Raw genomic sequence first — 26,212 nt, 5'->3', positions numbered from 1 at the left:
GCAATTATCTATAGTAACTTCTCATCAATTTGTCTTTTAAAAAATGTTTCCGTATATTGTAAGATAAAAGCTGTTCTATAACCACATGCACAGTTTTCAGTTTCTCTGCGTTTATATGATCCTTAGTCAAAGCTCTCTGCAGTTTCACTCATGCTACTGGTCCTGTAAGTTTCTACCATGGCCATACCCTTCCCCTATTTTTTGTTTGCTGTTAACAAACACCAGCTCTTTAAACATGGTTATAATGCTCCTCTATCTCAGCTCTAGAGTCTAAAGCAAAAATAATTTTAAGGAATGCTGGACCAGGGAGTTTGGTTTTAGTGATATATGCATCTCTGTTTTCCTTTGATAGTCTGTGGAAGTTGTACAGATTTCACAGAAAATGGCCCAAACAGTTCCAGTTAAGAGGAAAGCAGGTAAAGAGCTGACCTGGCGTAACCTTCCTCTGCTCTCTGTATGACTGAGGTAACTTACTTGCTCGTTGCTGTTAACTACTGCTATGGCCACAGGGTCTAAGAGTCCTGCTCATGATCCAGAAGCATGGTGTGCTTAATACTGTTCAAGTGCAGAAAAACTAATAGTTAAAGAATTTGCACTTGGCATCTCAAGAAAAGTAGCATAGAGCTGTTGGTGAGGATAGATGCCCCAGAAAGGGCAGAACTCGAAGCCAGCATGCTTGGTGTGCAAGAAGAAAACAATCAAGACAAGCCTTACTTTCAGAATAGATCAGACACATGCTGCTTTAAATTTCAAAAGTAACCTGGTTTAACAGCAATTACTATTGCTGTTTGTAGCGAAAGAGCATAAAAGCTCCACTAAACACTCTTTTGGACAAAGGATGACTCTGAGCAGACTGGGATGATTGGGTAGAAGAGGTTGAAAGATGTGTGGGAGAAAGGAATCCTTGTCTGGGATCACAAGTCTGTCTGCAATTAATAAGCAATTAAATTTTAATAAGCAATTAAAACAGAATAGAGATGGCCTGCAGGTAATAGAGAAAGTGAGATTGGACTGAGGTGGTAGGTGAAAACGGATCAAGTGGAATGACCTGGAAGAGCCAATAAAGAATTTAAATTGCTCGCTATGTTCTTACTGTTGGGATTAGTCGCTACAGCCTGACCTCCTGGGGTCTTGGCCTGACCTCTCTGACTGGGTTTGGAAGGCAGGCCTTGGAGGGCACAGGTTCAGGGGAGAAGCACCCCTACAACACGCGTTGTCAGCGTGGTCCTTCCGTAAGGCACGTCGCTGCTCTGCCCAGAGCAGTAGCTGGGGAGGTGGAGGAGTTTGTGCCTCAGAGCGCAGCGAGTGCTGGGGAGGTTGACTGAGAAGTACTTTAGGAAGCTCAGCATCAGTTGCTACTTGGCCCTGCCTCGATTCTGGCGTTACAGCAGCACATTCTGGTTCGCTGGGCCGAAGACTCGGCTATCGGTGCTCCTTCAGCCCCGGTGTGGCCAGGGAGGGCTCCCGCTTCGGCCCGAGCCCCGGCGCTCCCCGCCCCCGCGGCAGGACTACATCTCCCAGCGGGCTGCCGGCGGAGCGGCCCCGGCTGCCCCGTGCCCTCGCCCGGGGGAGCCGGAGCGCGAGCCCCGTGCCGGCTGCGGCCGCGGCAGGTAACGGCGCCGGGCGGGGGGGGTGCGGGCGGCAGCGGCCCCCGGGCGCGCTGAGGAGAGGCGCTGAGGCGCGGGGGCAGCGCGGGGAGCGGCTGAGGGAGCGGCCTCCCGCGGCGCCCCGAGCTCGGGCGGGAGCGAGAGGAGATGTTCGGGTTCCCTGCCCCGGGGCTGGGTCGAGTTGGAAAGCGGGCTGCCCCCCTTAAACACCGGGATCTTCGGAGCGTGTGCCCTCCCGCACGCTGGCGGGACCAACCATGGTCGTTATTAGAGGCTAAATAACGGCAGCGGGCTGGGAGGAGGTCTTGGGGTCGGATCCGGGAACGGGAAGGCCCTGATGGGCTTTTCTAGGGGGAGAGTAGGTGCCACCATCGCAAACAGCTCTCTGTCGCCAGCCCTGTTTGTCCGATTTAAGGTCCCTGATAAACTGAACTTTTTTTTTTTTCTTTTTTATGCCCCTTGCCAAGCTTGAAACCTCTTTGACCGAGTACCGGGCACATAGTTTTTCTGCTGAAGAGGCGCCTTATGGATGAGAAGAAAACCTGCAAAACCTACCAGCTGCGTTTCGTTGCCCAACTGAGCGATCTGCAGAATAAGCAAGTGACGTGCTCACAGTCCTGAGGTTTGGCTCGTTTTGTCACAATTCAGTTGGAGTCTTGACTTTGCCCTGCAGTTAAAACATTTCCTAATCAAGTGCATTGCTTAACTTTCCACTTTTCCAATCCTGTTGAAGTAGGCAGTTTCCCCTTACTTTCATAGTATGGCTATAGCTAAAATAAGAAAATTTACCTAGTTGCTGTAGGTGAACCTGTAAGATAGGATTGATCTTAAAAGCCACTGTCTGAAATGTACATATACGTCCAGAAATGTGAGGTTAATGTTTTGATTGGCATTGTTCTTTTGAGATGTCATGCTTCTCGTCTGAAATGGATAGTGCTCCTTTCTGAAGTAAGCTAAGACTGAGACTTGAGTGCACAAATTGCTAATGCGGCTTGAAAATCAATGGAAGATCGGCACCAAAAGCAATTAGACAGCTTAGAGAAAATCAATCCACAGTTGAAGTTGTCCAAAGACAAGGATTAAGTCATTGTCAGAGCTGAAGTCTTTGTGGAGAAGGATCTGGCACTTTGTCAGGCTCATGACTGTTCATTCTACATCTTTTCCCATCTGAATTCATATATAAAAACTTGTAGGTACACATTTACATAAACTCTGCTTGTTTGTTACTTCTCCTGGATTCTATTAGTTGTGTGGTGTTTTTTTTGTTTTGTTTTTTGGTAAATGTAGGCAGTCATGATGTTGAAATAACTCATTCAAAATAGAGCACAAATGGTAATAACTTGTGTAGCTGTTTGTATGAGTTGTCTAAAATAGGTTTTGGATTTTCAGGTATTTTAAAAGCTTTTTTTTTTTTTAACTCTCTTTATACCGTTGATACTTCTTGCATGTAGTCATTATGTATGGTAAAACCATGTTTTCAGCCTGTATGTGCAGGATTTCAGAAAAGCTTTCAGACATATCTAATATTTTTAGACTTGGAACCACACTGCTTTATTATGGTAAGCACTGTGAAACGAGTTCAGACTTTTTAATAGAATATGCATGGCCAAATTTGTTCTAATTAATTACAACAGGTGAATGAAAAGGTTTGGGGTAATAATGGTAATGGTAATACTCCCAGAAAATCTTGTTTCTTCCGTGACAGTTTGTCAAGCAATTTGTAGGTGAAGAAGTAGCAAATCATGATGGAAGATGAAGTATAGCTTATTGCTGTAGGCAAAATGAATTGATTATTGTGTATATTCCTGTGCTCATTTCTCGCATTATAGTTGCTGTATTCAAATTCTGTGACCAGACGAGCAGAGGAACCTTTGTGGTAGTGTGTACTGCTTTGCTGAGCCCACAAGAATACTTTGTTCACACAACACACAACCCCAGAATAAGGGCAGTCTTCTTTAATGTGCAAGTTCCAAATGTGGCAAACAGAGCTCTAATTACTGCTTAAGTCCCTAAAGAAAAGTGACTTGGAAAATAGAGCATCTTTCTCTCTGAAGAGTTTTGGTCTGCTTTGTAATTAAGGCTGAAAATACTTTTTTCCCCCTTCTGAGAGCAACTACTGAAAAATTCCCAAATTCTTCCTCTGAACACACTATTTTTAATTAAAAGCATCATTGTATGTGCAAATGGAACAAAGATCTACTTCTAAAATGGCATTTGCTTTAATCTCTTGGTCACATTCCACACATAGCAGGATGGCTAGGTAACGTAAAGATATGTACTCTGGATTTTATGTTTCGTGGTTTTGTTTTTGCTTTTTGTTTGCTTTTTTGTTTTTTTTTTAGAGTGGCATTATCAGCTTCTATTTATATTTGAGCACATTATTATTGATTGAGTACTTTCTGATTTGTAAGGCTGAGAATATTTTTGTGGGAATTGTGCTAGCCATGCTTCATTAGTTCCTGTTTTGAGTAGTGTGATGCCCTGTTCTAATAAGTTCGTTAGAATGAGGAAATGAGCTGTGCTCATGTTTGTGGAGGGATCCTACTGGGGTAAAGAACAGGAGCTATGTTATGTTTCTTCTCTGAAAAACGAGCTGTTCTCCAGCATTCCTCCAACATCTTGTTTGACACATCTGTTGGAAATGATTAGTTGTAGTCCACAAGTAAGGGCTCAACAAACTTTTTTTTTACTCTCTCTCCAACTCAAGCAGTTCTCATTTTTCTTGCACCCAGCAGTAGATATTTTCTTTTCTTTTTAACTCTGCCTTAAAGACACTTAATTATTGCTCTGTCAGTTTGTTCTGGATGTCCTGGCTGGCCACTACATCTGTACTCTGGATGTACTCTGCTATCTAACAGATAGGTAAGATCTTTCTGTCAGGTGAAGTGACTAAGTATTATGAATCATAATTTGATTGAAGGACCTAGTTCTCTTGGCTGCTTCATCTTGAGTGTTAATTGCTCTAATGTGGTGGGTACAGGTAGTACGTTTCTAAATGAAGCCCTTCAATCCAAAGAGAAATTAAATATTTAGTTGTTATTAAGACAGAGAAGGAGTAGCAAGAATTGTTCTTGTTACATGTTTACACTGGCACATCCTTTGGTGTTGCAGTATTTGACAGAAGATGATGGCTACCATCTGTTCCGCTCCTCTTCTCATCATCTAAAGTTCCTTTTCTCTGTGGGAATGAAGTCTTCATAGAGAGATAACAAGTTTCTGTCTCCTCCTGTTTGCATAATCACAATTATTTAAGAAAAATACAATTTTTAAAAACTCTGATACACATTTTCCTTCATGCTGCCCTTGCTGCTTGGAGTTGTGATCTTAATTTAAACTTACTGTGTGACACCTCATCTCATTGTCTTAAGTGTTTCTGTCAGTCGTCATTATATTTATATGATTATAGTATTCATTATTACCATCTCTACACCTTATTTTAACTGAAGGATTATCATGTATTTTGTTCTTACATACTTGGAGTACAAGATTTCGTACTGTCTGCACTCTTCCCTCTGCAAAGCACCATGTACATGCCAATTCTGCATATGTTAATAATTAAAGGTTTTATTAACAGTTTTCTAACAATGCTAACCCAAAAAGCATGTAAAGCTGCTAGCTAACTAAGATCTCTCTGTGATTTCACTGAAGAATCTTAAGAGAATTAGTCTAACAGAAAATCCCACTGTAAACATCGTTGCCAAACCGCCGGCCAGGACAGGATGAATCTCAGTCTTATCTAGAGATCAGACCGAGCAAAACATTGGCAATAATACTGTCGCAGGGGAGGAATGCAACTTCTTACTGTTTAGTGCTAGAGAATTTGGTGAAGCTAAAAATAGAGCTTAAATTTACCTTAAGGTCTGAGGAACAATGACCTCAATCTCATTTTCTTGCTTGTAACGTCAAACTTTTTTATTTCATGTCCACATTTTGCCATTCCTCCCTGTAAAACGTAGACATTGGCATAGAAAGAGGAGGTTACATTTGTTATTGCTAGAAACTGGTAGAAAGCAAAATAGGAAAATGTCCAATTCATAATTTCTTTTTAGACATTAGAAATTGTTTTCAAATTCAACATTTCAAAGCAAATGTGGAAGTAAAGCTCAAGATGTTCTTTGGAGTCTATTTTATTGGACTGTGGCATTTAGTTGGCTGGATATCGGCTGTGAACTGTTTTAAAAACTTGTTACTGGCATGATATACTTACTTTTTTAACTGTGGCTTGTGATTTGGAGAATTGTATCTAGTAGACCCAGCTTTCAGAGGCATTCACCCCTAAGTTGCATGCCAGGCTTCTGTCACTTCTTTGCATATGTGCAAATATTTTTTTTTCTTGTTGGAATTTGAAGATCATTAAATAGGGTAAAGGTTTGACAGGATAAAATCTTTGCATTAGCCAACCTTCATGTTGTAGCTATCAAATGTTATGAAAGCTTAAACAGTACTTTTTGCCCTTAATTATTGTAACTGAATGATGCTGATTTAAGAATCCTTTAGCAGCTTTTCAGTTTGTAGAGTCCTAAACAAGAAATTATTGCAGATGCAAAGAAGCAGATCTCTTTTCCCCTAAATCATGCCCACCGTTCAGCCATTTGATTACAGTAATGTGAGTTACAGGTAGCCTAGGGCAGATGCTGTCGCTGTGTATTTACACAGCCTGCAGGTTGTTGGTTGTTAGTTTTTTTTTTTTTTTTGACTCTTTGAAGGAAGTGGGGGGTTGTTCAAACATCATAAAAAAAAAAAAATAATAAGAAAAACTGAGATTATCAAGACACATTTTTAACCAGCATCTAATATGTTTTTTAAAGAAAGCACAGATTTGAAAGAGCAAGTAATGCTGCTTAAATATACATTCTTGTAAAGTATCTTCCTCTTAAAAAATGCGGCTTACAATATTTTAAATTATGATTGTGAGATGAGCTTTGGCCGGGCAGGGGTTGCTTAAATATGCCTTCTCTGGGTGAGGCGAATTGGTGAACTTAGTCCTATGATACTTTTCATTTGTGCTAGCTAGGCTTGGGTCTCAGTTCTTGTCAGATTTCAGTGTAGCACTAAAGAGAGAATACTGCTGGACTATCATAGTATTGGAGGATAGGTGGGAACGTTACATAAGGTACTCACATACTCCTCCAGGAAAAGAATGCGCCAGGGACTAATTGTCATAAGCAGAAGTTCTGGGCGGTATTTATAGGTATCCTCAGAGCCTTAAATCACCTTTCTGTTGATGGTACTGCTGTCCAAAGTGCAAGGTAGGTTAATGGTGAGACTCTGTCCCCTTACAGCTGCCACAGGCGTTGGGCGTTCCTCAGGGTAGCCCCTTGGAGTGGTGACGGAGGTGCATCTCCAGCCCTGTCCTGGGGGCAGCATTCCCACTCCGGTAGGAGTCTAGCTGCCCCCCACCCTGTCAGGGAGTAACAGGGTTTCCCCTTCTCTGGGGAGATGACCTCTTTTCTTTGGTTGTAGGCTTCTGTTTAGGTTCCTGCTGTACCAGCTGACTCCTGATGGCGAACAACCTAGGAAAAGATCGTAGAACAGGACGATACCATCTCTTCCTGCTGTTTTGGAGATAGCGTAGTGTGCCACCTCCCTGTGGCAATAAAAAATGTAAATGTTAAATTTCTTATCGAGACAAGTCAGAAACTCTCTTGGATTTGGGTTTCCTGTCTTTGATTTGCTTCCCTGTGTAGGATGCTGTATTTAATCCGATGCATACCTTTTTTTTTTGTACATTGTTAATTTATCATTTTATGCTCACCTGGGAGATATTATCAGTTTTATGCAAAGAAATTCCTGCATTGCTAGGCTATTTTGAAGCTTGTCACAATGTTCCATAAACTACATAAATAGGAAGCTTTTCTTACGCAAATGTCTTCACTTTGTGGTTTTCTGTTTGTTTCTGGTGTCATAATATGACAGAAGTGTGATGCCCAGAGATGATAGGACACCAGATTGAAGGTGAAACCTCTGAACTGTGCCTTGTTTTAGCCCCTTCTAGGCTGCCAGTGCTAAGGGACCCTGTTACAGGTGCTGTGAGTTTGTGAAGCCCTTCAGTGGGTTGTTCTGCCTTTCACATCTGTTGGGAAGACTAACCTGGAATTGCTACTCTCCAGGCAAATAGATCTATCTGTAAACAACGATGATCTGGCAGAGGGGTGCATTTTCAGTAAAAACCTAACGGTGTGGGGGGTTATGTAACAGAACAAAAATAAACTGAAACATTTCTAAATTGAGTTATTTCTCCTGCAGGATAATTAACCTGTATCAGGATAATAAACCTCGTATCTGACAGCATTGGAGTGTGCTGAGTGCTCTCAGCTACCTTGTAATCTGCTAGTAAACCAACCTTAGAGAGAAAGTGTTGTTAACAATGATCATGATAATCTCTGGCATATGTCTGAAAGCAGTATGGTCTCTGTAGAGCTTTTGCTTCACCTGTTCTGCACTGATACGGTTTCATATCACCACTTAGAGTTGTTCCAGCCGTAGCAGCTGATTTGCAAGGTGTTTGAGTTTTTGAGTGCACGAGATTTCCAAAGGTTAAGTGGAAAGTCTTTCATTTCCTTATTTCTCCAATAACGCATTTCCCATGGATTCTACTGCTGAAAGGCAAAGATGAACAAGTACTAATAGCATAAGATGGGGAATTTTACCACTAGGATATTTCATAGATGACTGCTCTAAAAAATAAATAGCACTGTTGTCTAGAACATCTGTTACTGGATACTGATGAAGATAGGGCATGAGACAGGACATGGCTTTGATGTTAATAACTGCTCTGTTCCCGTGGAGCTATTTGTACTGCTGTTAATGTAACAGAGGGAAGTGGAGAAAAAAAATAATAAAGAAGCTGAAAAAGTGTCTTCAACGTGGAGCAGTAAGATACAGTAAGTTTTGAGGTTTTCTTGTAAACAGCAAGATACCTTTCTTCAAGGGTATCTAATTTTGGGATGACTTATTGGGATCCATCACGTTTCAACATTTTTCTTTTAAAACATGTTTTTAAAGTAGCAGAACAAAAACTTTCTTCCTTGGGCTCTTTAGAAAAAAAAAGTAGTTAAATGCTACCTAGGTCTAAGGTATTTAAATGCTGTATACAAGCAATATCCACCCTGGGGAACAGCAGTCTTGGAGTCCAAGTTCCTGACCGTGGGATGAAAGAAGATACTTCCTTCTAAGGTCAACATGCCACCATGGTTGAATCACGAGATTTTGGAGATAAATACACCAGCACTTTGGTGACATCTCTGAAAACTGCAGGTATAGAAAACTTGTACCCGTTTATCCTTCTGCGTTCGTGGTGCTGTATCGCTGTACCATGGAACATGTGTAAGAGGCTAATAGCTTCCATCTCGTAACAGTTCTCAGTCACGATTAGGGCAGGCAGTTCTGGTGCAGATGCCTCACGAGGCTGCTTTATGCTGTTCAAACACCACACGGAAGTTGTAGAGAATTAGCTTGAGCAGCAAACTCGGGCTATCACAGAGCATGTTTGCTTTGAGTGCTCTCCTCAGCACAGGCTGGAGAGGTTGGTACCAGTATGCAGTGGTACGGTAACTCACCACTAGCAAAACAATCCCTTTGAGTGTGGTATGAAGTGGTTCAAGGTAAAATACTGCTGATGCACTTTGCCCTTTTCTCTTCCTGCAATGTCCTGAGAAAAAACCACAGCATAGTTGGAATTCTAGGCCCCTGTGTTCTTTGTAACTAGAAATTTTACAGGCAATTCCAAGTGAACTGAGAGATTGAATACAGAGAGCAACTTGGGATCTCCATTAACCAAAGTAGTCCAACTAGCATCAGAGGTGGCTTCTTCCAAATCAAAACATCCTGTGCAAACTGATTGTCATTGACCCCAATTCTCCACAATAGGAGATGGAATTGTTGTGAGACCTGAAACTGATTTTGGCACTTACTGCTGGACTGTCAGCAAACTCACCCCACACTGTATCTGGAACTAATCACAGAAATAAATATCTTTTCATGCAGTGAGTTGTTTGCATGCACATACCAGGGTGAATGCAAAATGTGCACGTTTACACAGAATTCTTCCCACGTGTTCTGCTGCAAAAGATCTGATTTCTCAAGTCTCATTGAGAGCAGATGGGGAAGAAGAAATATTTTCGTGGCTGGGGTACTCCAGTGACTTAGGACATACAAGTTGCTAGCTAGGAAATGGGATGGGATTCTGTTCCTGGGTGAAGCAGTTCTGCATTAGATGCTGCACCACTGTCATCTGTTGGTAGAAGCTATGGTGCTGATGATACCAGTGTACAGTTAACTCTGAGTGGAAGAGATAAAATATGTGCTTTGAGGGAAAGGCAAGATGACCCAGGCCTTGGAGATGTCTAAAGGGTGATTAACTGAGGAACCGCTCGTCAGGAAGACCATTACGTTGATGTTCTTGAGGGAAGCATCCTGACCATGCCCTTGAATACGTCACCAATCAACTTAACGTGAGTAGTTGGCTGAGAAACAAAGAACAGGAGTATGTGAGCTGTCCTCATAACAGTAAAAATCCCACCCCTGGGGTGGGAGACGCCAGCCCAAGAAGGGACCCTTCCTCTCTGCAGATGTGCAGAGTGCTTCTGTCATGTCAGCAGCGTGCTAATTCTGTCACCAGTCAGAGGCTAGGGGATTGTACAAACGTGTAAATGTGTTGATAAAGGATTGTATAAAAGGGTGGTGTGGGAAATCCTTGTGTGTCTCAGCTTTGTGGGAAACTGTCTGGTACCCACACTTGTGCGATTCTGAAATAAACAGCATCTCGACCTAGTGTGTGGATTGGCTTGTTGCGCAGCAAGTAATGAGTCTGAACATTTATCGGGCAACGCTGAAGTGGCGTATGCCATGAGAAAGAGTCCTCTGATTTCTAGGTACCCCAGCCATCCTGCCAGAATTTTGGGGCTGGCACGGAAAGAAGCTCTCTTCTTTTGGTGTAGCTCTTTGTGGTGGGTCTTTGTAAATATACTGAAGTTGGCCAAATATTTGACTTTTGTTTTTTTTCCCCTTCTGTGGTGTTTACATAGCTATGCTGGCAAACCTTTGTAGTCTAGACATGGCCTGAGTTGTGCTGTGATTTCAGGCAAATTGCTGTTCTCTGTGAAGATTTAATAATAGAAATCCTATCTGTTAAATACTGTGATAGGTATTATTTCTGTGTAAAGTGCTTTGAGGTTTCTAAAAGCTCCTCCAGTTCTGCTCTGCAGTAAAATTTAATTGTGCTCTTTAATTCTGGGATAAGCTGTGGTTCAAGTATGGTGGAAGTGGGAAGAGATTGCTGTCTTGTACTCCGGAGTACATGGCAGAGAAGAAGTAGCACTTTCTCAAATGACGGATATTATGGAAGGACCAGTGAAACAAATAAAAAGATCAAGTTCTTCCAGTGCCTGTCATTCCCTTTTCTCTGGTTTCTGAGGACTAAGGAATTTCAGGTCACTTTGCAAGACTAGCAATTGTATGTGTAAGCAATATGTTTTTGTAGCTTGCTGTCCTATTTCCGTAGTGCCTGACCTTCCTACAAATGTTTTATTGGGTGCTTATTTTCATGGTTTTATCCAGCTACCTTATTTATTGCATGTCAGCCTTCAGAAAATTAAACTTAAGAAGTTGACTAAAACAAGTCCTGCACTTACAAGACAGGTCAATTTTAATCCTGTTATAATCACACGAACTCCTAGTAACTTTAGCTACAATTTTTATTTTGATCCAGGAATACATTTGCTCCATTCTGTTTGTAATGGAACAAACTCTCCCTTGGAAAAGAAGAGGTATTGTCAATGTTTAATTGAGCATCCCTATAATCAAGTACCATTTATATAGTACAGGACAAAAGTTATGTTTGACATTTAACCTAAGTTCCCTTTGATCAGGAACAAAATGCTCCTTCTGGAAGAAACGAAGTTGGCAAGAGAAAGTAGCCTTAAGTAGTCCTTAGGTGGCATGTGACCATTTTGGATAAAAGGGGTTAGGGCACTTCTTCAGGGAAGACCACCAAGGACACCTCAAAGAAAAGAAGGCATGTGCAGAAGGGCCTGAAAAGGAGCCAAGAACGACACCATGCAATTACACAGCTCATGTAGATTAGAATGAATATGTATTAGATCGGTAGAATATGCATGAATTCAAGGTATAAATGTAACAAAGAAGCTGGCATTGGGTGTGCTTTATTTGTGGAAAATCCACCGAGCATCCAGGCCTCAATAAAAGCAGCATCTCTCCTGAGTGTGTGAGAATTGGCTTATTGCACACTGGGTAATAAAGGAGCTGCTTTTTTGGACAATGTGTTTACTCTGAACAATTTCAGAGCATCAAATTACTCTGCAGCAGCAAAACCAACAAAACCTTCCAGCTTTGAAGAGAATGTAGGCTGTTCAGTAACATAAACAATGCTTGTGGTACAGAAGTTTTGAAGTACTTAATGTTTTATCATTTTCTCAGTGTATGAGTGTTTGAAACATGGCATTCATTAAAGTTATGCCTTAAAAAGGTGACATCGCTGTTTCTCAACCCCCTTTCCATACATTTTTCATACTTAAAGGTGTGAAAAGGTATTAAAAATGTTACTCATTCTCTTTAATAATTTTTTCTACTTGCAGAATGAAGCGGTTCAAATACATTGGAAATTTATTTATTTTTTTTTTTACATTATTCTGTTTGACTAAAGCACAACATCCCTGTATCTAGATTATACAGATGTGCTGTGAAATCAGGTTGTTCTTCACCTTGAGAGAACTTCATTGCTTGGGGAGGGATGTTCTAGAGCCTGGAAAGCATGCATGTGGTCTTTTCTTTTCATAAAAGTTCAGATGGAGAAAGAAAGGGAAGGGCCTTCTGTCTTTTGCTCTTGCTGTTCAAGAGTTATACAAATATTCCCCCCCAGGCTAACTGGGAGGTACAAGATGGCTGCCCTCATGTTCCTCACTTATTTTGTATACACATGTTGTTTTTTCATCCTCCAAATCTGTAACAAAAGATATGTAAGCCTTACTGAAGAGATGCTCTGTTTTGGAATTTGTGGGAAATCTAGACCTTCAGAGGGAGAGAAACCTTAAACTTGACTTATTTCCACAGTTACCCCTTTTACTTTTGAAGTTTAGCAGCAATCAACGGCCACTGAGGAAATGTGTTTAATCAGAGGACTACTTAATTACCAAGCCATATAGTCTCTTGACTTGCTTTGAGTTCTGTTTTTATCTGGACAGGTTGGGTCGATGGGCAGAGGCCGATGGGATGAGGTTCAACATGGCCAAGTGCCGGGTCCTGCACTTTGGCCACACCAACCCCACGCAGCGCTGCAGGCTTGGGGCAGAGTGGCTGGAAAGCTGTGCAGAGGAAAAGGATCTGGGGGTGCTGGTTGATGCTCGCCTGAGTGTGAGCCAGCAGTGTGCCCAGGTGGCCCAGAAGGCCAGGCATCCTGGCTTGTGTCAGGGATAAGTGTGGGCAGCAGGATCAGGGAGGTGATTGTCACCCTGTATTTGGCTCTGGTGAGGCCGCACCTCAAGTGCTGTGTTCAGCTTTGGGCCCCTCACTACAAGAAGGACATTGAGGCCCTGGAGCGTGTCCAGAGAAGGGCTACGAAGCTGGTGAGGGGCCTGGAGCACAAGTCCTGTGAGGAGCGGCTGAGGGAGCTGGGGTTGTTTGGTCTGGAGAAGAGGAGGCTCAGGGGAGACCCCATTGCTCTCTGCAACTGCCTGAAAGGAAGGTGTGGGGAGCTGGGGGTCGGCCTCTTCTCACAGGTAACTAGTGATAGGACTAGAGGGAATGGCCTCAAGTTGCACCAGGGGAGGTTTAGGTTAGGAATTAGGAGACATTTCTTCTCAGAAAGAGCAGTCAGGCACTGGGATGGGTTGCCCAGGGAGGTGGTGGAGTCACCGTCCCTGGGGGTGTTCAAGGAGAGGTTGGACGCGGTGCTTAGGGACATGGTTTAGTGGGTGACATTGGTGGTAGTGGGATGGTTGGACCAGGTGATCTTGAAGGTCTCTTCCAACCTTAAAGATACTATGACACTACTGTCTTTTACATAAAATACTGAATTCCTCCCCAGTTGAGGTGTGTAGGTTAAAATACCTTATTTCTGAAATTTCATAGAAGTGTTAATATCCTGAGACTTACAGAACATCAAGTAAACATGTAGATCAAATCCTATCATAAAAAGCAAGTAAACCTCTGTAGTCTTTACGAAGTACATTACATGTCTCTGAACAACTTGACTGGTCTTACCAGAGTTCTGTTCTTCTCTTACAGGCATTATGCTGCTTGAGGTATTCCTGATTCTGGGGACAATCATCATCTACTTCTTACGTTCCAGGAAGAAAGAAGAGACATTATCCTTTAAAGATGGATGGTGGGGCAGGGGCCAAAAGCCTGACACTGAAGAAGATGCAACTATTTGGCCATTTAAGGTGGAAACTACAGAAAAAGATCTGAGTGTAAGCAAATCTCTGTACTGGGAAAAGTGCAGTAAGAAATGGCTAAATAAATGTTTAATTGTTTAGAAGTAATTATGGGACTGCTTATATTATTTGTTTGTAATGGATTTCTATTTTCTCAGCTCTGGAATTTTTAGGACTTTGTTTGTTCTCCTTAGTAATATTGGTGGACATTGATCTCCAATATGTTTTTCCCTCATACTGCAGACATAAAGATACATAACTTCTAACCTACAGATTTTTGTGAAACACAGTTCTGCATTATGACAGCTATTACTACATAATCCATCAGTAGCAAAACCTTTTTTCTAAATAAATTTTTAAACTAGGAGATTTAAGTTGATAGGACATATTACAAAAACATTTTGAAAAGACGTTGAACATGGAAAAAACATGTATGTATAGATGTGTTAAAAGCTTCATTTAAAAATCTATGCTTTCTGTACATGTTAAATGATCAAAATAAAAGTTAGCTTACATATTAACATCTTGTCTAGATTGAGACTGCCTGCTCAGTGTGAGGCATGAGACAGTGTATACAACTAACTCATCTTAGCAAGTGAGAGTTGTCCTTATCACTGTATTAGAAAATGCTGCTCAAGTTTAAACCTCTTAGAGGTTTGAGCAGGGCTGGATTTCCAGACCTGTCTCTCACCCTCAACTATTCTGTGGTTCTGTTTCTAATAAGAAGGGGCTTTTCGCTCCTCTTCCCTGCTGAGTGATTTTGGACTGAATTTATAGTATTGTCAGCATTCCCCATGACCATGAAGTGCAGTAACAAGGTCACTTGAAAAGTTAGCCTAGATTTGGAAACTTGCTCCAGTTGTTTCACCAACTTTGTGGCCCTGTGGAATCCCTCGGTGTTTCCAGGTGTGGACGCCCAGCACCTTGGTTTGGGAAGGAGAGCAAAAGGTCTCAGCCAGATCCATGCATTGATTGTGAGGCTGGGCTCAAAGGTAGCCTTGGGAACAACATACCACGGAAAGGCAACAAGACTTAAATTGTGAAGTCACTGGCGCTTTTGGTAATCACTCTGTAAAGTGCCACATCTTCTAGTGTGCTGGTGGGGAAAAAAAAAAGAAAAAAAAATAACAATGTGCTATGGAGGTGAGTACCATAAGCAAACTTCTTCACAGCTCCCTGTTGTGTTTTGGGTGCTGTCAGAAGTCCATATCATCCTCTGTGGTTATCAGCCTGGCAAATGGGTTAGCCAGTGCTGCTGAACAAAGACAGTAGAAATATTAAGAACATCTGTAAGTGGAAGAGGAAGGGGGGGCATCTGGAGGAGAACAAGAGTTGAAACAGCTGATGGAGCATCAGCAAATGGCACAGGTATCATTGGAGACATTATTTTCATTATTGCTCTTGTTTCACTTGGCCGTAAGATAGCAGATGCAGTGCTTGTAATGTCTCTTCCTTTTTCCTTTTCCCTGCAGGACTTGTATAGGAGGCTGGACGAGGCTCGATTCTCTGAGCCACTGGAGGACAGTTGCTTCCATTATGGAACAAACTCAGTGTATCTCAGGAAAGTTGTCTCCTATTGGAAAAACCAGTTCAACTGGAAGAAACAAGTTGAAATTCTCAATAAGTACCCACAATTCAAAACTAAGATTCAAGGTGCGTGGCTTTTTCTCTTAAAAATAAACAGTAATACATAATCTTGTCTACAAGGCATCACAGCCATAAGAATGCTCTTGGTCATGTTGCATGGGCCTTCCCTCCCTAGCTGTCATGACATGGATCCTTGCTACTGCTGCAGCAGTAGTGAGAAGCTACCTCATTGTAACTGAAGCCTTTAGGACAAGGAATGACAGATATAATTCCCTTGTGCATGGATGGGTTGTCAGTTGGTGTTAACAGAAGCCAAGCCGGGCATTTGGCAACAGATCTGGATATTGAGATGTAGACGTGTTCCCTGTCTTGCATGCAGTCACACAAAAACACCCACAGATGCCTCCTCTTGATCCATGTAGTTCCCCAGCTGCTGCTGTCATGGTGATGCTGTCAGCCTGGCAGCTCTCATCAGCTGGGTGTGCTGGCTGCTCAGGTTATCCCTGACTGGGAGGGCCAGTGTGCTCTGCTGCACCATTTCAAGCCCTCATAGAAGGCAGAATGCCTTTCCCATAGGGTTGATGTGCTGCCAGGTCCAAGTGACTGCTTTGCATTTTCATTCTAAACGCAGACACCTTTTGAAAGAGGCTGTTCAGCTAAGGTCTGATAGTATTGGAACTTGGTCAAACTGGACATTTTAAATACTTCAGTTAGGGTTGTGCTTGGGTGATTTGGGGGTACAGCTGTGGATTTAGAGCAAAGCAGACAATTGTTTCACGATTGCAAAATTCAAACTTGAGATTGGGCTATCTTTACTTGCACCCGTAAAAGTAGATTATTTGGAATGGGGCAGTTGACCATAATACTTAAAATAGACTCATGAAAATAAAAGGAGAAAAAAAAAAGAGTACTATCTGAGACAAGAAAGGGAAAAGAAGTTAACAACAGTGCAGTGTGTTTAGATACAGGAAGAGAGATTTGAACGTTAAGAATGATTACGGAGATGGGCCATGAAAAGACAAGATTGAGCATGTGGAATATCAGATTCTTAGCTTCTGTCATCACTGGAAGGTTTTTTAAGAGAATGCAGAAATCCACAGAATTGTAAAGGATGAGGAAATCTCAGTCATTGAGAGAGGCTGGCATTGCTGATGAGGTGGAGTTGATGCAAGTAAAATGTGCTTAAATACATCAAGAAATGGGGCATTCAGGCTCCACTAAGAGCAGATTATCGTTTCCTGGAAAGCAAAGCCCTGAACAGGTTTGAGGAAAAGCAGTTAACCCGGAGCTCCTAGTACAACATTGTGTGATCTCTATTGCTAATATATTGTAAGGATCATAAAGGAAACAGGACTGCAATTTTTACCTTTTAACCTAACAATGATGAGACTGGTACAAGAACATTTTTTTCTGTTCTAATTTATCAAAAAATATACTGAAAGGTTTGGACAAAAGGTAGAAAAGAATCACAAAATTGAATTCTTTAACTCTCCTTTAGCAATGTATTTCTCAAATCTTTGATTCAGCATGATTAGTTTATCAAAAGTTAATGTGTGTGACTGGTTTACAGGTCTCCACAGACAGACAATACTTACTAATGGCTTTTAAAATTCCTTTTGCTGTAACATTGGGGTCAGTGGCTAGAAACAGAAGGCAGACATGTTCAAATGGGAAGTCGGGCACACACGAAACAAGAAAAGTGATTAATGCCCCCAAATAAACTGCTGCTGCTTATGATGGGGGGCATCTCTGTCTCTTGATGCCTTAAAGTTGCAACTGTGTGCCTTTCAGGAAGAAAAATCTGTGGCTGGCCAAAACCTAGGTGGTGCCATATAGCGATATTTCAGTACGATTATAAGGGCACTTGGTCTAAATGATGTAATTGTCTCTTCTGCCTTTAAGCTGTGTGAGTCACAGTGTTACTGTTTGAAGATTGCTTCACTACAATGTCTTAATTTGCCAAATTATTTTAAAACAGAAATATGCCGACCTCATTTAGGTGCTGTGATGCTTAATTGCCCATTATAAAGTACTTTAAGGTTCCTGGATAAATGGATCCAAAGAAATGCAGGGTGCTTGCATGCTCACCAAAAAAAAAAAAAACAAAACCAAAAAAGCTGTTAAAAGATTTATTCAGAATCTGTTCTGTGATTAGTTTCAGTGTCATGGTAAGTTTGGGCATGTTAATTACTTGTTTTATTTTTTACAGGCATTGATATCCACTTTGTTCATGTAAAGCCTCCTTGTTTGCCTGAAGGCCAGTCTGCAAAGCCATTATTAATGGTTCATGGTTGGCCTGGTTCATTTTATGAGTTTTACAAAATTATTCCTCTTCTGACTGACCCTGCCAGCCATGGCCTCAGCGATGAACACATTTTTGAAGTCATTTGCCCTTCTATCCCTGGCTATGGTTTCTCAGAAGCACCCCACAAACAAGGTATGATATATGAGAAGAAACTGAACTAACACAAGCCTAGTCTTACAATGAGGCAACCCCTGCTAGCGGAACAGTAACTTCTGTCTCTTGTTTTGCCAGTGTAGAAACAAAGATCCTATGTGTCATGTGGAAAGAGAGAGGTGGATAGGACTGCAAATGACATTAGTTTCAGGAGCAATGGCTAGATAATTTACAAAGGACTATAAAAATGTTATGAAGTAACAACTCCATGAATTAAAAAGTTTCTAGTTATCATTAAGATAAGGTTCTGGGCGCACAGAGGCAAAATGGAAACACATTCCCTGGGCAATGCTTAGTGCCTCAGACAGGGCTCGGCTGGAGCATGACTGGTTTAGGAGGAGTCCAGCAACCCCTTAGCAGGCTAAATACATGGAAAACTAGTAGGGTTAGGAGAACACCAGGCTGTAATGAAAGCTGAACTTTCTTCTCTTGGTTTCTGCCTGTTCTCTAAGCCTTACAGCGTGACAAGGGCTGGACAGTGTGACAAGGGCTTCCATGTAGACTGTCAGACAGGCAAGGAAAAGTGGACTTGTCATTTCTTAGGAACTTTTTTATGCCAGGGAGAATAAATGCTGCACATTCAGAAGAGCAGCTGGAATTAATGCAATTGTGTTTTTTTTTAATTATTATTTTTATATATTTTTTCAAATGCAGGCTTTAATTCTGTAAGCGCTGCTTCGGTATTTTATGAATTGATGCTCAGACTGGGATTCAGCGAGTTCTACGCACAAGGTGGTGACTGGGGCTGGCTCATCTGCACCAATCTGGCACAGATAGCTCCCAAGTGAGTACCCCTTTGGTACAGTGCTGCATGATCGGCATATAAAGCTGTTTTATTCTTTAAATAGTTACCGCTTATGTACTTGATTGTTCCTAAGCAAGTCTTAAAAACAAGCACTGTTTAGTTTTTCTCATCAGTGCTCTATGTTAAGCATTGATCCAGAACTGTATGCCTCGGTTTCTTCTGAAAAGATGAACAGTTGTGTGTTTTGTGATGATTCCAGGGGATTCTGGAATGGGATAAGTATTTATAAAAAGAAAAAAAGAAAAAAAAAAAAAAAAGGAGGATCTGTGTCTGTGTGTGCGTGCTCTGACTCCTGGCAGTTGCTGCTTTGACTTGTTTTTTGTGAAAAGCCACACTATGAAGTACAATTAAGGTCATGAGCAATGATGTAATTAGTGGACTGGAATTTAAGGATGTCTGTTTTTGAACATTGTAAATATAACATCTGTTACAATAATAATATAATATAGCATTTAATATTTAAATAGAACATTTTATAACATTTTGATTCATTCTAAATATAACAACTTTGAATCACATTTTATTTTGGTAATTTGTGGGGCCTTTTTCTGTCTTTATTTTTAGCCATCTGAAAGGTCTTCATTTAAATCTAGCCTCTGTTACGAACATGGGATTCACCCACCTGCTCTCCATTCTGCTGGGCCGCTATCTTCCAGGGCTCTTCGGTTTCCAGGAAGAAGACGTTAGGCGGATGTTTCCCTTCTTGAAAAAAGGGCTCTACAGGATCTTGTTGGAATCTGGCTACGCTCACATACAGGCTACAAAGCCTGATACTGTTGGTATAGAAAGCAGACAAAACAAACAACAATAAAAAACATGCTTTTAGAGCTCAGAATACTTAATTTTTAGCTATAATGTCACAGAAACAAAACATGCTGCTTAAAATAGACAGAAAATGAGTTTTTCAGGGAAATGGACATAGAAAGGCTAGAGGAAATTGAAGTAGGAAGGTCAGAGGTTTTAAAGACAGTCTCTTTTTCTGTATCAAGTTGTAAAAGGCGATAGATGGGTGTATAATATTAAACTCACTTTTGCATGCAAAAGGGGTGAATTGTGAGAACTGAGCATTCTCTAAGTATCACTGACCACATTCTTAGTTTTCATAAACAGTTTAATACTTTTCCACTTCAGCTATCACTGGGGACTGTAATTCTGTTGCAAATATGCTGACAACAAAAGATAGTTTCTCCACTGAGAATGGATCACGATCAAAATGATGTAAACTAAGAAGCTTTTAGCTGTTTTAGCACACAAGCTAATTTATTAATAGGCAGAAGTAATACCTGAAAAAGTCAAATTTAGTTCTTACTCACTGTTATGAATCACTTGCAGACTTTCAAGAAAATAAAATGTGTGTACCTATGAATTTTCTTTCTAGATGAGCTAATCACTCATATTGCTTAATCACTTTAAGTATCTAAGTATTAAACATTTCTGTTCTAAAAATATTTTTTGCTACTGAATTGGAAATCTGAGTCCAGAATACTGAATATATTTTTATTTTAGTGCAGCAGCAATTCACTCACTGTAGATTTTATTAAAAACAGCTATAGAAACTATTTCTTAATGTCTTTGCATACACTTAGCTACAGAAGCAGGCATATTCTTAAAGTATGTAGGCAAAATGATAGTTTTATGGATTTAAAATAATTTGGCTTGCTTTGAGTTGTGATTTCTAAAAATTACTAGTCTCCGATTCCTTTTTTTGCTTTAAGAAAAGATTGGAAAGCCGGTAGCTGACAGGTACCGAGATGTGTTCTGTTTTTCTGTCTGATTCTTGCCCTTACTGGTAGGTAGTCTGTGGTCTGTCAGAGCAGACTGTGTGGACTGCACAGACTGTGAACCAGCAGTAAGCTCATGTTTTGGGAGCTGAAGCAGGAGCATTCCTGCAATTTTAAGGACAGTGAAGAGGGGAATGATGTGGGGGAGGCTCCCAGAGGAAAAATGACACCCTGAGGAAGGAAGCTTTAGGTAGCTGGGAGAGGCCCAGCCTGGTAGGCTGCCAAGGTCTTCCTGAGCCTTCTGGTGGTACAGTTCTACCTTGCAAGAACAGGATTCAACACGGAGCTATCCTTAGCAATGAAGTCATTTCTGACTTTTGGTTGATACTAATCTCTTGATTTTTTTCAGAACTGGTTTACATGGATCTGATTTTATAGTTACTCATGAGGATATTTGCATGGAACTTGGGTTCATTTTCAGTTGATTGAAGAGGCTTGGCATTGCCTGTATTCTGTACTGTTAGGGTTGATAGAAGTTTTTCCTACACGTAAACTGATGTACTCTTCTTTGTTCCCAGCTAAGTGAAGTACATGAGAACAGGCTATTGCTTGTCTAATTCTGCACATCTAGAAAGCATACTAGCTGTAACTTTTTGGAACACTTGGCATCCGATACGTATGTTACTTGTTTAAGAACTGAAACTCAACTACATTTAAATAGTAATTACTGATAAAGTTTTGCTAGCTGTAGTGTCAGGCATCTTATGGGGCAGTTGGGCTGCAGGGGTGGAACTTCAAATATATTGCTGTTCCTCAGGAAAAGCTTTTTCAGAGATTTTTCTGAGCAGCTGGGACAGTTTATGGTCCCTGTATTTCACAGCACTAGGATGTATTAGCAAAGTTCCAAGCACAGGTGTGTTTTGTTTTGTTTTTTTTCTATCCAAGTAAAACAACTATAAAAAGTATGTTAAGACTTGTCCTACATTAAGGCAGTTGTCTATTGCTAATGTGGAAGATGGACCTTTTTATAAAGTCTTGCCCTTCTTTAATGACTTTCTAATAATCCTTAAAAAGTTTTTGCTGTTAGTTAATGGTGTAAATTCACCTGGGCAACTTCCAGATTAATAGAAGCAAACCCTACTTGGCACGTAGACCTTAATCTTATTAACTCACATGTGCGCAGACACACAAGCCAGCAGAAATGCAATATTGCTACATCAGTTTGAAAACATGCGATGCGAGCTAAGGTGGAGCTTGTTGGTATACAGATACTATGTTTATGATCCAACAATAAATGGCTCTGACTTGTTCTACTAATTTATTTGCTTAAAAACACAGTTGGCTGGAACTGCTTTGTAAAGTTACTTACCCTGTATTATAGTGGGCAGCTTCTAAAGCAGTCTGAGGTCAGCAGTAGAATATCCCAATTTTAGTTAATTTTTCCTCCTCTTTTTCAGGTTGTGGCTTGAATGACTCTCCTGTAGGACTGGCTGCTTACATCTTGGAGAAATTTTCTACATGGACTGATCTGGAATTCCGTAATTTAGAAGATGGAGGACTAGAGAGGTAAGCATTTCCTTTAATGCCATTTTGGATGAGGTGACTATGCCACAAGTCATAGCTAAATAAGATTCTATCTGAATTGATGGCCTCACATCATATAAGGAGTCTGTAGCACTACAGCATGCAAATAAGCAAATAGGCCATGCAGGCTGATATGCTCCCTTCCCCCTTCTATCTCCTTAAAAGAGATAATCCACAAAAAATGCAGGGTGTAAGAACTGGCTTAATGAAAATCTTAATGAGTTAACTGTTTTTCCTACCTTGTTTTTTTTCCCTTACAACAAAACCAAATCAAGTCCCTGCTAAAGTAATGCAAAATGGTATTTAGTTCTAACTAAGCAATTTCTGGGCTCACTTATTCAGGAAATTTAACCTGGATGATCTTCTTACCAATATCATGATCTACTGGGTGTCAGGCTGCATAGTCTCCTCAATGCGTTTTTACAAAGAAAATCTGCAGAAGGGAATAGGCACACAGAAACATGAGAAGTAAGTGTTTTTTCCTTTAAATGTTTTTGCCTTGAACTTAATTTTATGATTGCAGATAGGTTGCTTATGTCTTATGGTTGCTGCCAAGTTTATGAATGCTGAGGAAAAGGAATGCTATGTCACAGTGTATCTCTGCAGGACAGGTCAGTTGATGTACTGTGCTCAGAAAACACAATAACTTGGTTTGAATCCCAAACCACCAGCAAGGACAGCTGACTGGAACAACATTGCTTGAGGACCTCCCCTTCATAGTGTATCATGTGTCTAGCTAGGGAAGAGCATATACACTTATTTCCAGATTTGATTTCAGTTATTAAATTAAATTTAGTTATTAAATTAGATACCTGGATACTGAGTCACCTAGTCAGTTTTGTTTATGAAGTTCTGGTACTTTTCTGGACACAGTTTGCTTATTTCTGGAGGAAAAAAAAAAGAAAGTTCTACCTTTGGAAGTAACTTCAGTATAATGACAAACGCTGCATAATTTGAAAGTTGGTAAGACTAATGTTCCGATGTGCAGACACTTACGATAACAGCTTGGTTGCATATACCTCTGTCAGGTTGACTACTGGGGAAGGTTTAAACCTGCCCAGAGGCATTCACAACCCCAGTTCACTGCTATGGTATTTATTTAGCTGTAAAATGATGCTCCCAGGAAGCTGACTTGGTTCTTGAAGCTGTTGTGGCTACACTGTGGGCAGTATTCTGCTCCAGTTCTGCCTACATGAGATGAGCTAAACAAGCCTCTACGTGCCTAGAGGAAAGAGTCTCAAAAACATACATAAGAGTAAGCACCCTGTTCTGAGTTTTAAAACCTGTCACTTCTGATAATGCAACTTGTGTATGGGATATTTCAACCTAGGAAATACTGCAGTTTATAACAAGCATGGCTAGTTCCACTTTAAGATACTTTTCCCTTCAAATGCAGTTGCTTCCCTCTACTTGTTCCTATACAAAACGTTCTGTAGAGTACATTCATGCCAGTTAAAAATAAGAGCTTTCTTCTATGGGAAGACGCTTTAGAGGACAAATTCTCATGTTAAGAAATGTTTCCTTTGAGCTAGCATAGATTTACTATTATTGCTCTCTTTTTCCCCATCCCTGCCTTAGCGCGAGTGGTTCAAGATAAATTCTTCCCCTGCTTACCCTCCAGTTGTCCTGACAGGCTCAACATGTTCTAGTTGTAATATTCACTGTAAATCTCTCTTCAGCCCTTGTCAAATTATTTGCTTTCCCCTCAATACATGACTCTTGAGCCCTGAATGTAGCTTGAGGAAACTTGCCTCCTAGGGCTGTCTCCTTAGTTTCCATTCTTCTAACTGGATACCTAGCAACACTGCCTTATATATTAGTGTGTGCAAAAAATTATAGCCATCTTCCTTTTTTTCTTTTTTTCCAGGAACTGGAGCATTGTCTAGTGCTCAAATTTAAGATTTGGAAGTCAGTTTTTAATTGCCTAACACATGTGCCTATCTGTTGAGGAACATTTTCATGGGACTTTCCATGTCTTACCAAATTACGTGTCTCAAAGATAAAATTGTTGTTCTCTCTTCTCTCTCAGGCTCCCAGTACAAGTACCTACTGGCATCGCTTCCTTCCCTAATGAAGTCATGCACACACCCCAGGCTTGGGCCCAGAAGAAATACACCAACATAGTGTCTTTCCATTTGATGCCTAAAGGTGGCCACTTCGCAGCTTTAGAGGAACCTGAACTTCTTGCTGAAGATATTCTGCAATTTGTTGGGAGAGTAGAGAAAGAGCAACTTTGGAGAAAGAAAGGAGAATAATTCCCCTTAGGAAAAGCAGGGTAATTGCTTATTGCTTACTAAGTCTACTGTAATCAGATCTTATTCTTGACCAGATATGAGAGGACAGCAAGAAAACTGCAGGATAGCTGAGATAGGATACAGCCTTGGAAACCCAAGGATTTTTCTTTTTTAGCACAGCTACGCTAAGAATGTAGCATGAAGGTTACTTGGTTATTTTCTCCCCCAAGCAGAAGCTTCTAAAACCTGTTCTCTAATACCACTTACTCTTATTTTGAAATTGAGAAATAGACCTTACCACTGCTAATACTCAGTTTAATTATTACCAACAGCTTTTCTTCACAACAGCAGTAAAAGTTGAGTTGATGTATGTGTGAGATTCCCCACATACACAATGGGGAACAGTCAAGCAAGACCTGACTTGAATGACTGTATCAATTAATCAGCACTGATCTACAGTGCTCATTAAACCAACCAGCTGGCTGCTGCTGGCTGTCTTTCTCTTCCAGCCTGTGCTGTTAAGCAGCTTCCTGGGTGGAAGGAAGCTCAGCTCCCCTGCACCAGGCTCCTAGGAAAACAATGTGTGAGGAGCAGCTGGAGCGTTAGCTGAGTAGCTGAAACACACAGGCTTTTGTAGCTTGGACCAGAAGGAGGGGTTGGGGGTAGGTGTAATTACAGCCCATATAGCCTCTGCACGGAATTTGTGCTCTTAACTGAAATCATAGTCCTGGACAGGCTCGAGACACTATGGCTTTGCACTGCTTCTACGGGGTACTACTGTAAACACCTCTTAAAATAAAATTTAAAAAAAGATTAACTTAAAATTAAAGGAAATTTGCATTAAAACTTTGAATAACACTTGCACGTACGTATGCTTTAAACTTTTGACTAGCTGTGATTCTGTGTCAGTTCAGAAACTACTGATTCTATATTGCATTTGTTACAGAGGTCAGGTGAAAGGCAGTTTATTTTTGCCAACAGCAGTACCTAGTATGTGCAGCTGAGCTTCAAACACTTTAAAACTGTAGCCAGATGACTGATTTCAGTATGGATTTGTTCTCTAATCACTTTTGATATACTTCCCTTCCTTGCAAGCATAGGGAAATATAATCCATTAATAACACTTGCATAGATTAGTGTTAGTTTAAAATATGAATCTGAATGGGAGCTGTTAAGTAGCAGTTACTGCTCCTTCCCACAGTTTGTTTGCAGAATGCAAGTCAACACTGCTGCTGGGCACATTTGAATTTTAGTGCTCAAAACCACCTATAAGCCATGACAGAACATCATTAGGGCAGACTGCTGGTGGACCAATTTTAGCCATTTTTCTGAGCAGAGATGAGAGCTCTCACTACCTTTACTCTGGCCTGGTGTTTCTGCACCTGGGTGCTAGCAGAGGAAAGCCCAGTAGCTCTCAGGTTGCCCTGCAAGATTTGACTGCAGTGCTGCCACGGACCCTTCAACTGTACTTGAATTCTTTAACACAGCTGACTGCTTCCAGATTAGTATTGAGCACAAATTCTATACTCACCTGTAAGAGCTTTCATTAGTCAATATTTACGTCTGTGTTTACAAAATATTTCTGGTTTAGGCTGGTCAGTTCTGAATAGATAGGCAGAAAATAGTCATTCACTTGATCTAAAATAGGCTCTTCTCAGAAAGAAAAGGTTAGAAGGTTCAATGTTATCATAGAATATCCTGAGCTGGAAGGGAACCACAAGGATCATCAAGTCCAACTCCTGGCTTCGCACAGGACCACACAAAAATCAAACCATGTCTGAGAACGTGTTGTCCAAACACTTCTTGAACTCCAGCAGGCTTGTG

The 26,212-nt window shown here is 40.9% G+C and overlaps 1 protein-coding gene across 3 annotated transcripts; it reads left to right on the top strand.

The window, feature by feature from the left end:
- The first annotated feature begins 1,125 nt into the window (after positions 1–1,125).
- EPHX1 (epoxide hydrolase 1) lies at positions 1,126–25,178 on the top strand. Of its 3 annotated transcripts, none has more exons than XM_040551509.1 (10): positions 1,142–1,610; positions 2,075–2,229; positions 13,851–14,035; positions 15,472–15,652; positions 17,796–18,023; positions 18,699–18,828; positions 19,414–19,628; positions 22,028–22,136; positions 22,497–22,622; positions 24,184–25,178. In XM_040551509.1, the coding sequence occupies exons 3-10, from the start codon at positions 13,856–13,858 to the stop codon at positions 24,407–24,409; spliced, it is 1,395 nt and encodes a 464-aa protein (XP_040407443.1). In that variant the 5' UTR covers positions 1,142–1,610; positions 2,075–2,229; positions 13,851–13,855; the 3' UTR covers positions 24,410–25,178. The 3 variants fall into 3 exon arrangements, with proteins under 3 accessions (XP_040407445.1, XP_040407443.1, XP_040407444.1); XM_040551510.1 differs by lacking the exon at positions 1,142–1,610 and adding an exon at positions 1,736–1,965; XM_040551511.1 differs by lacking the exons at positions 18,699–18,828; positions 19,414–19,628 and having other exon boundaries at positions 1,126–1,610.
- Positions 25,179–26,212: the final 1,034 nt, after the last annotated feature.

This window comes from Cygnus olor, chromosome 3 (assembly GCF_009769625.2).
Source record: "Cygnus olor isolate bCygOlo1 chromosome 3, bCygOlo1.pri.v2, whole genome shotgun sequence".
In the NCBI taxonomy this organism is placed as follows: Eukaryota; Metazoa; Chordata; class Aves; order Anseriformes; family Anatidae; genus Cygnus; species Cygnus olor.
Note: the sequence above shows the minus strand (reverse complement) of the source record. Positions and strands in the feature narration are given on the sequence as shown.

Coding starts and splice junctions, on each gene's coding strand:
- EPHX1 (XM_040551509.1), top strand. CDS start 13,856: ATGCTGCTTGAGGTATTCCTGATTCTGGGGACAATCATCATCTACTTC. Junction 14,036..15,471: donor CTACAGAAAAAGATCTGAGT/GTAAGCAAATCT, acceptor TTTTCCCTGCAG/GACTTGTATAGGAGGCTGGA. Junction 22,137..22,496: donor GAAGATGGAGGACTAGAGAG/GTAAGCATTTCC, acceptor TCACTTATTCAG/GAAATTTAACCTGGATGATC.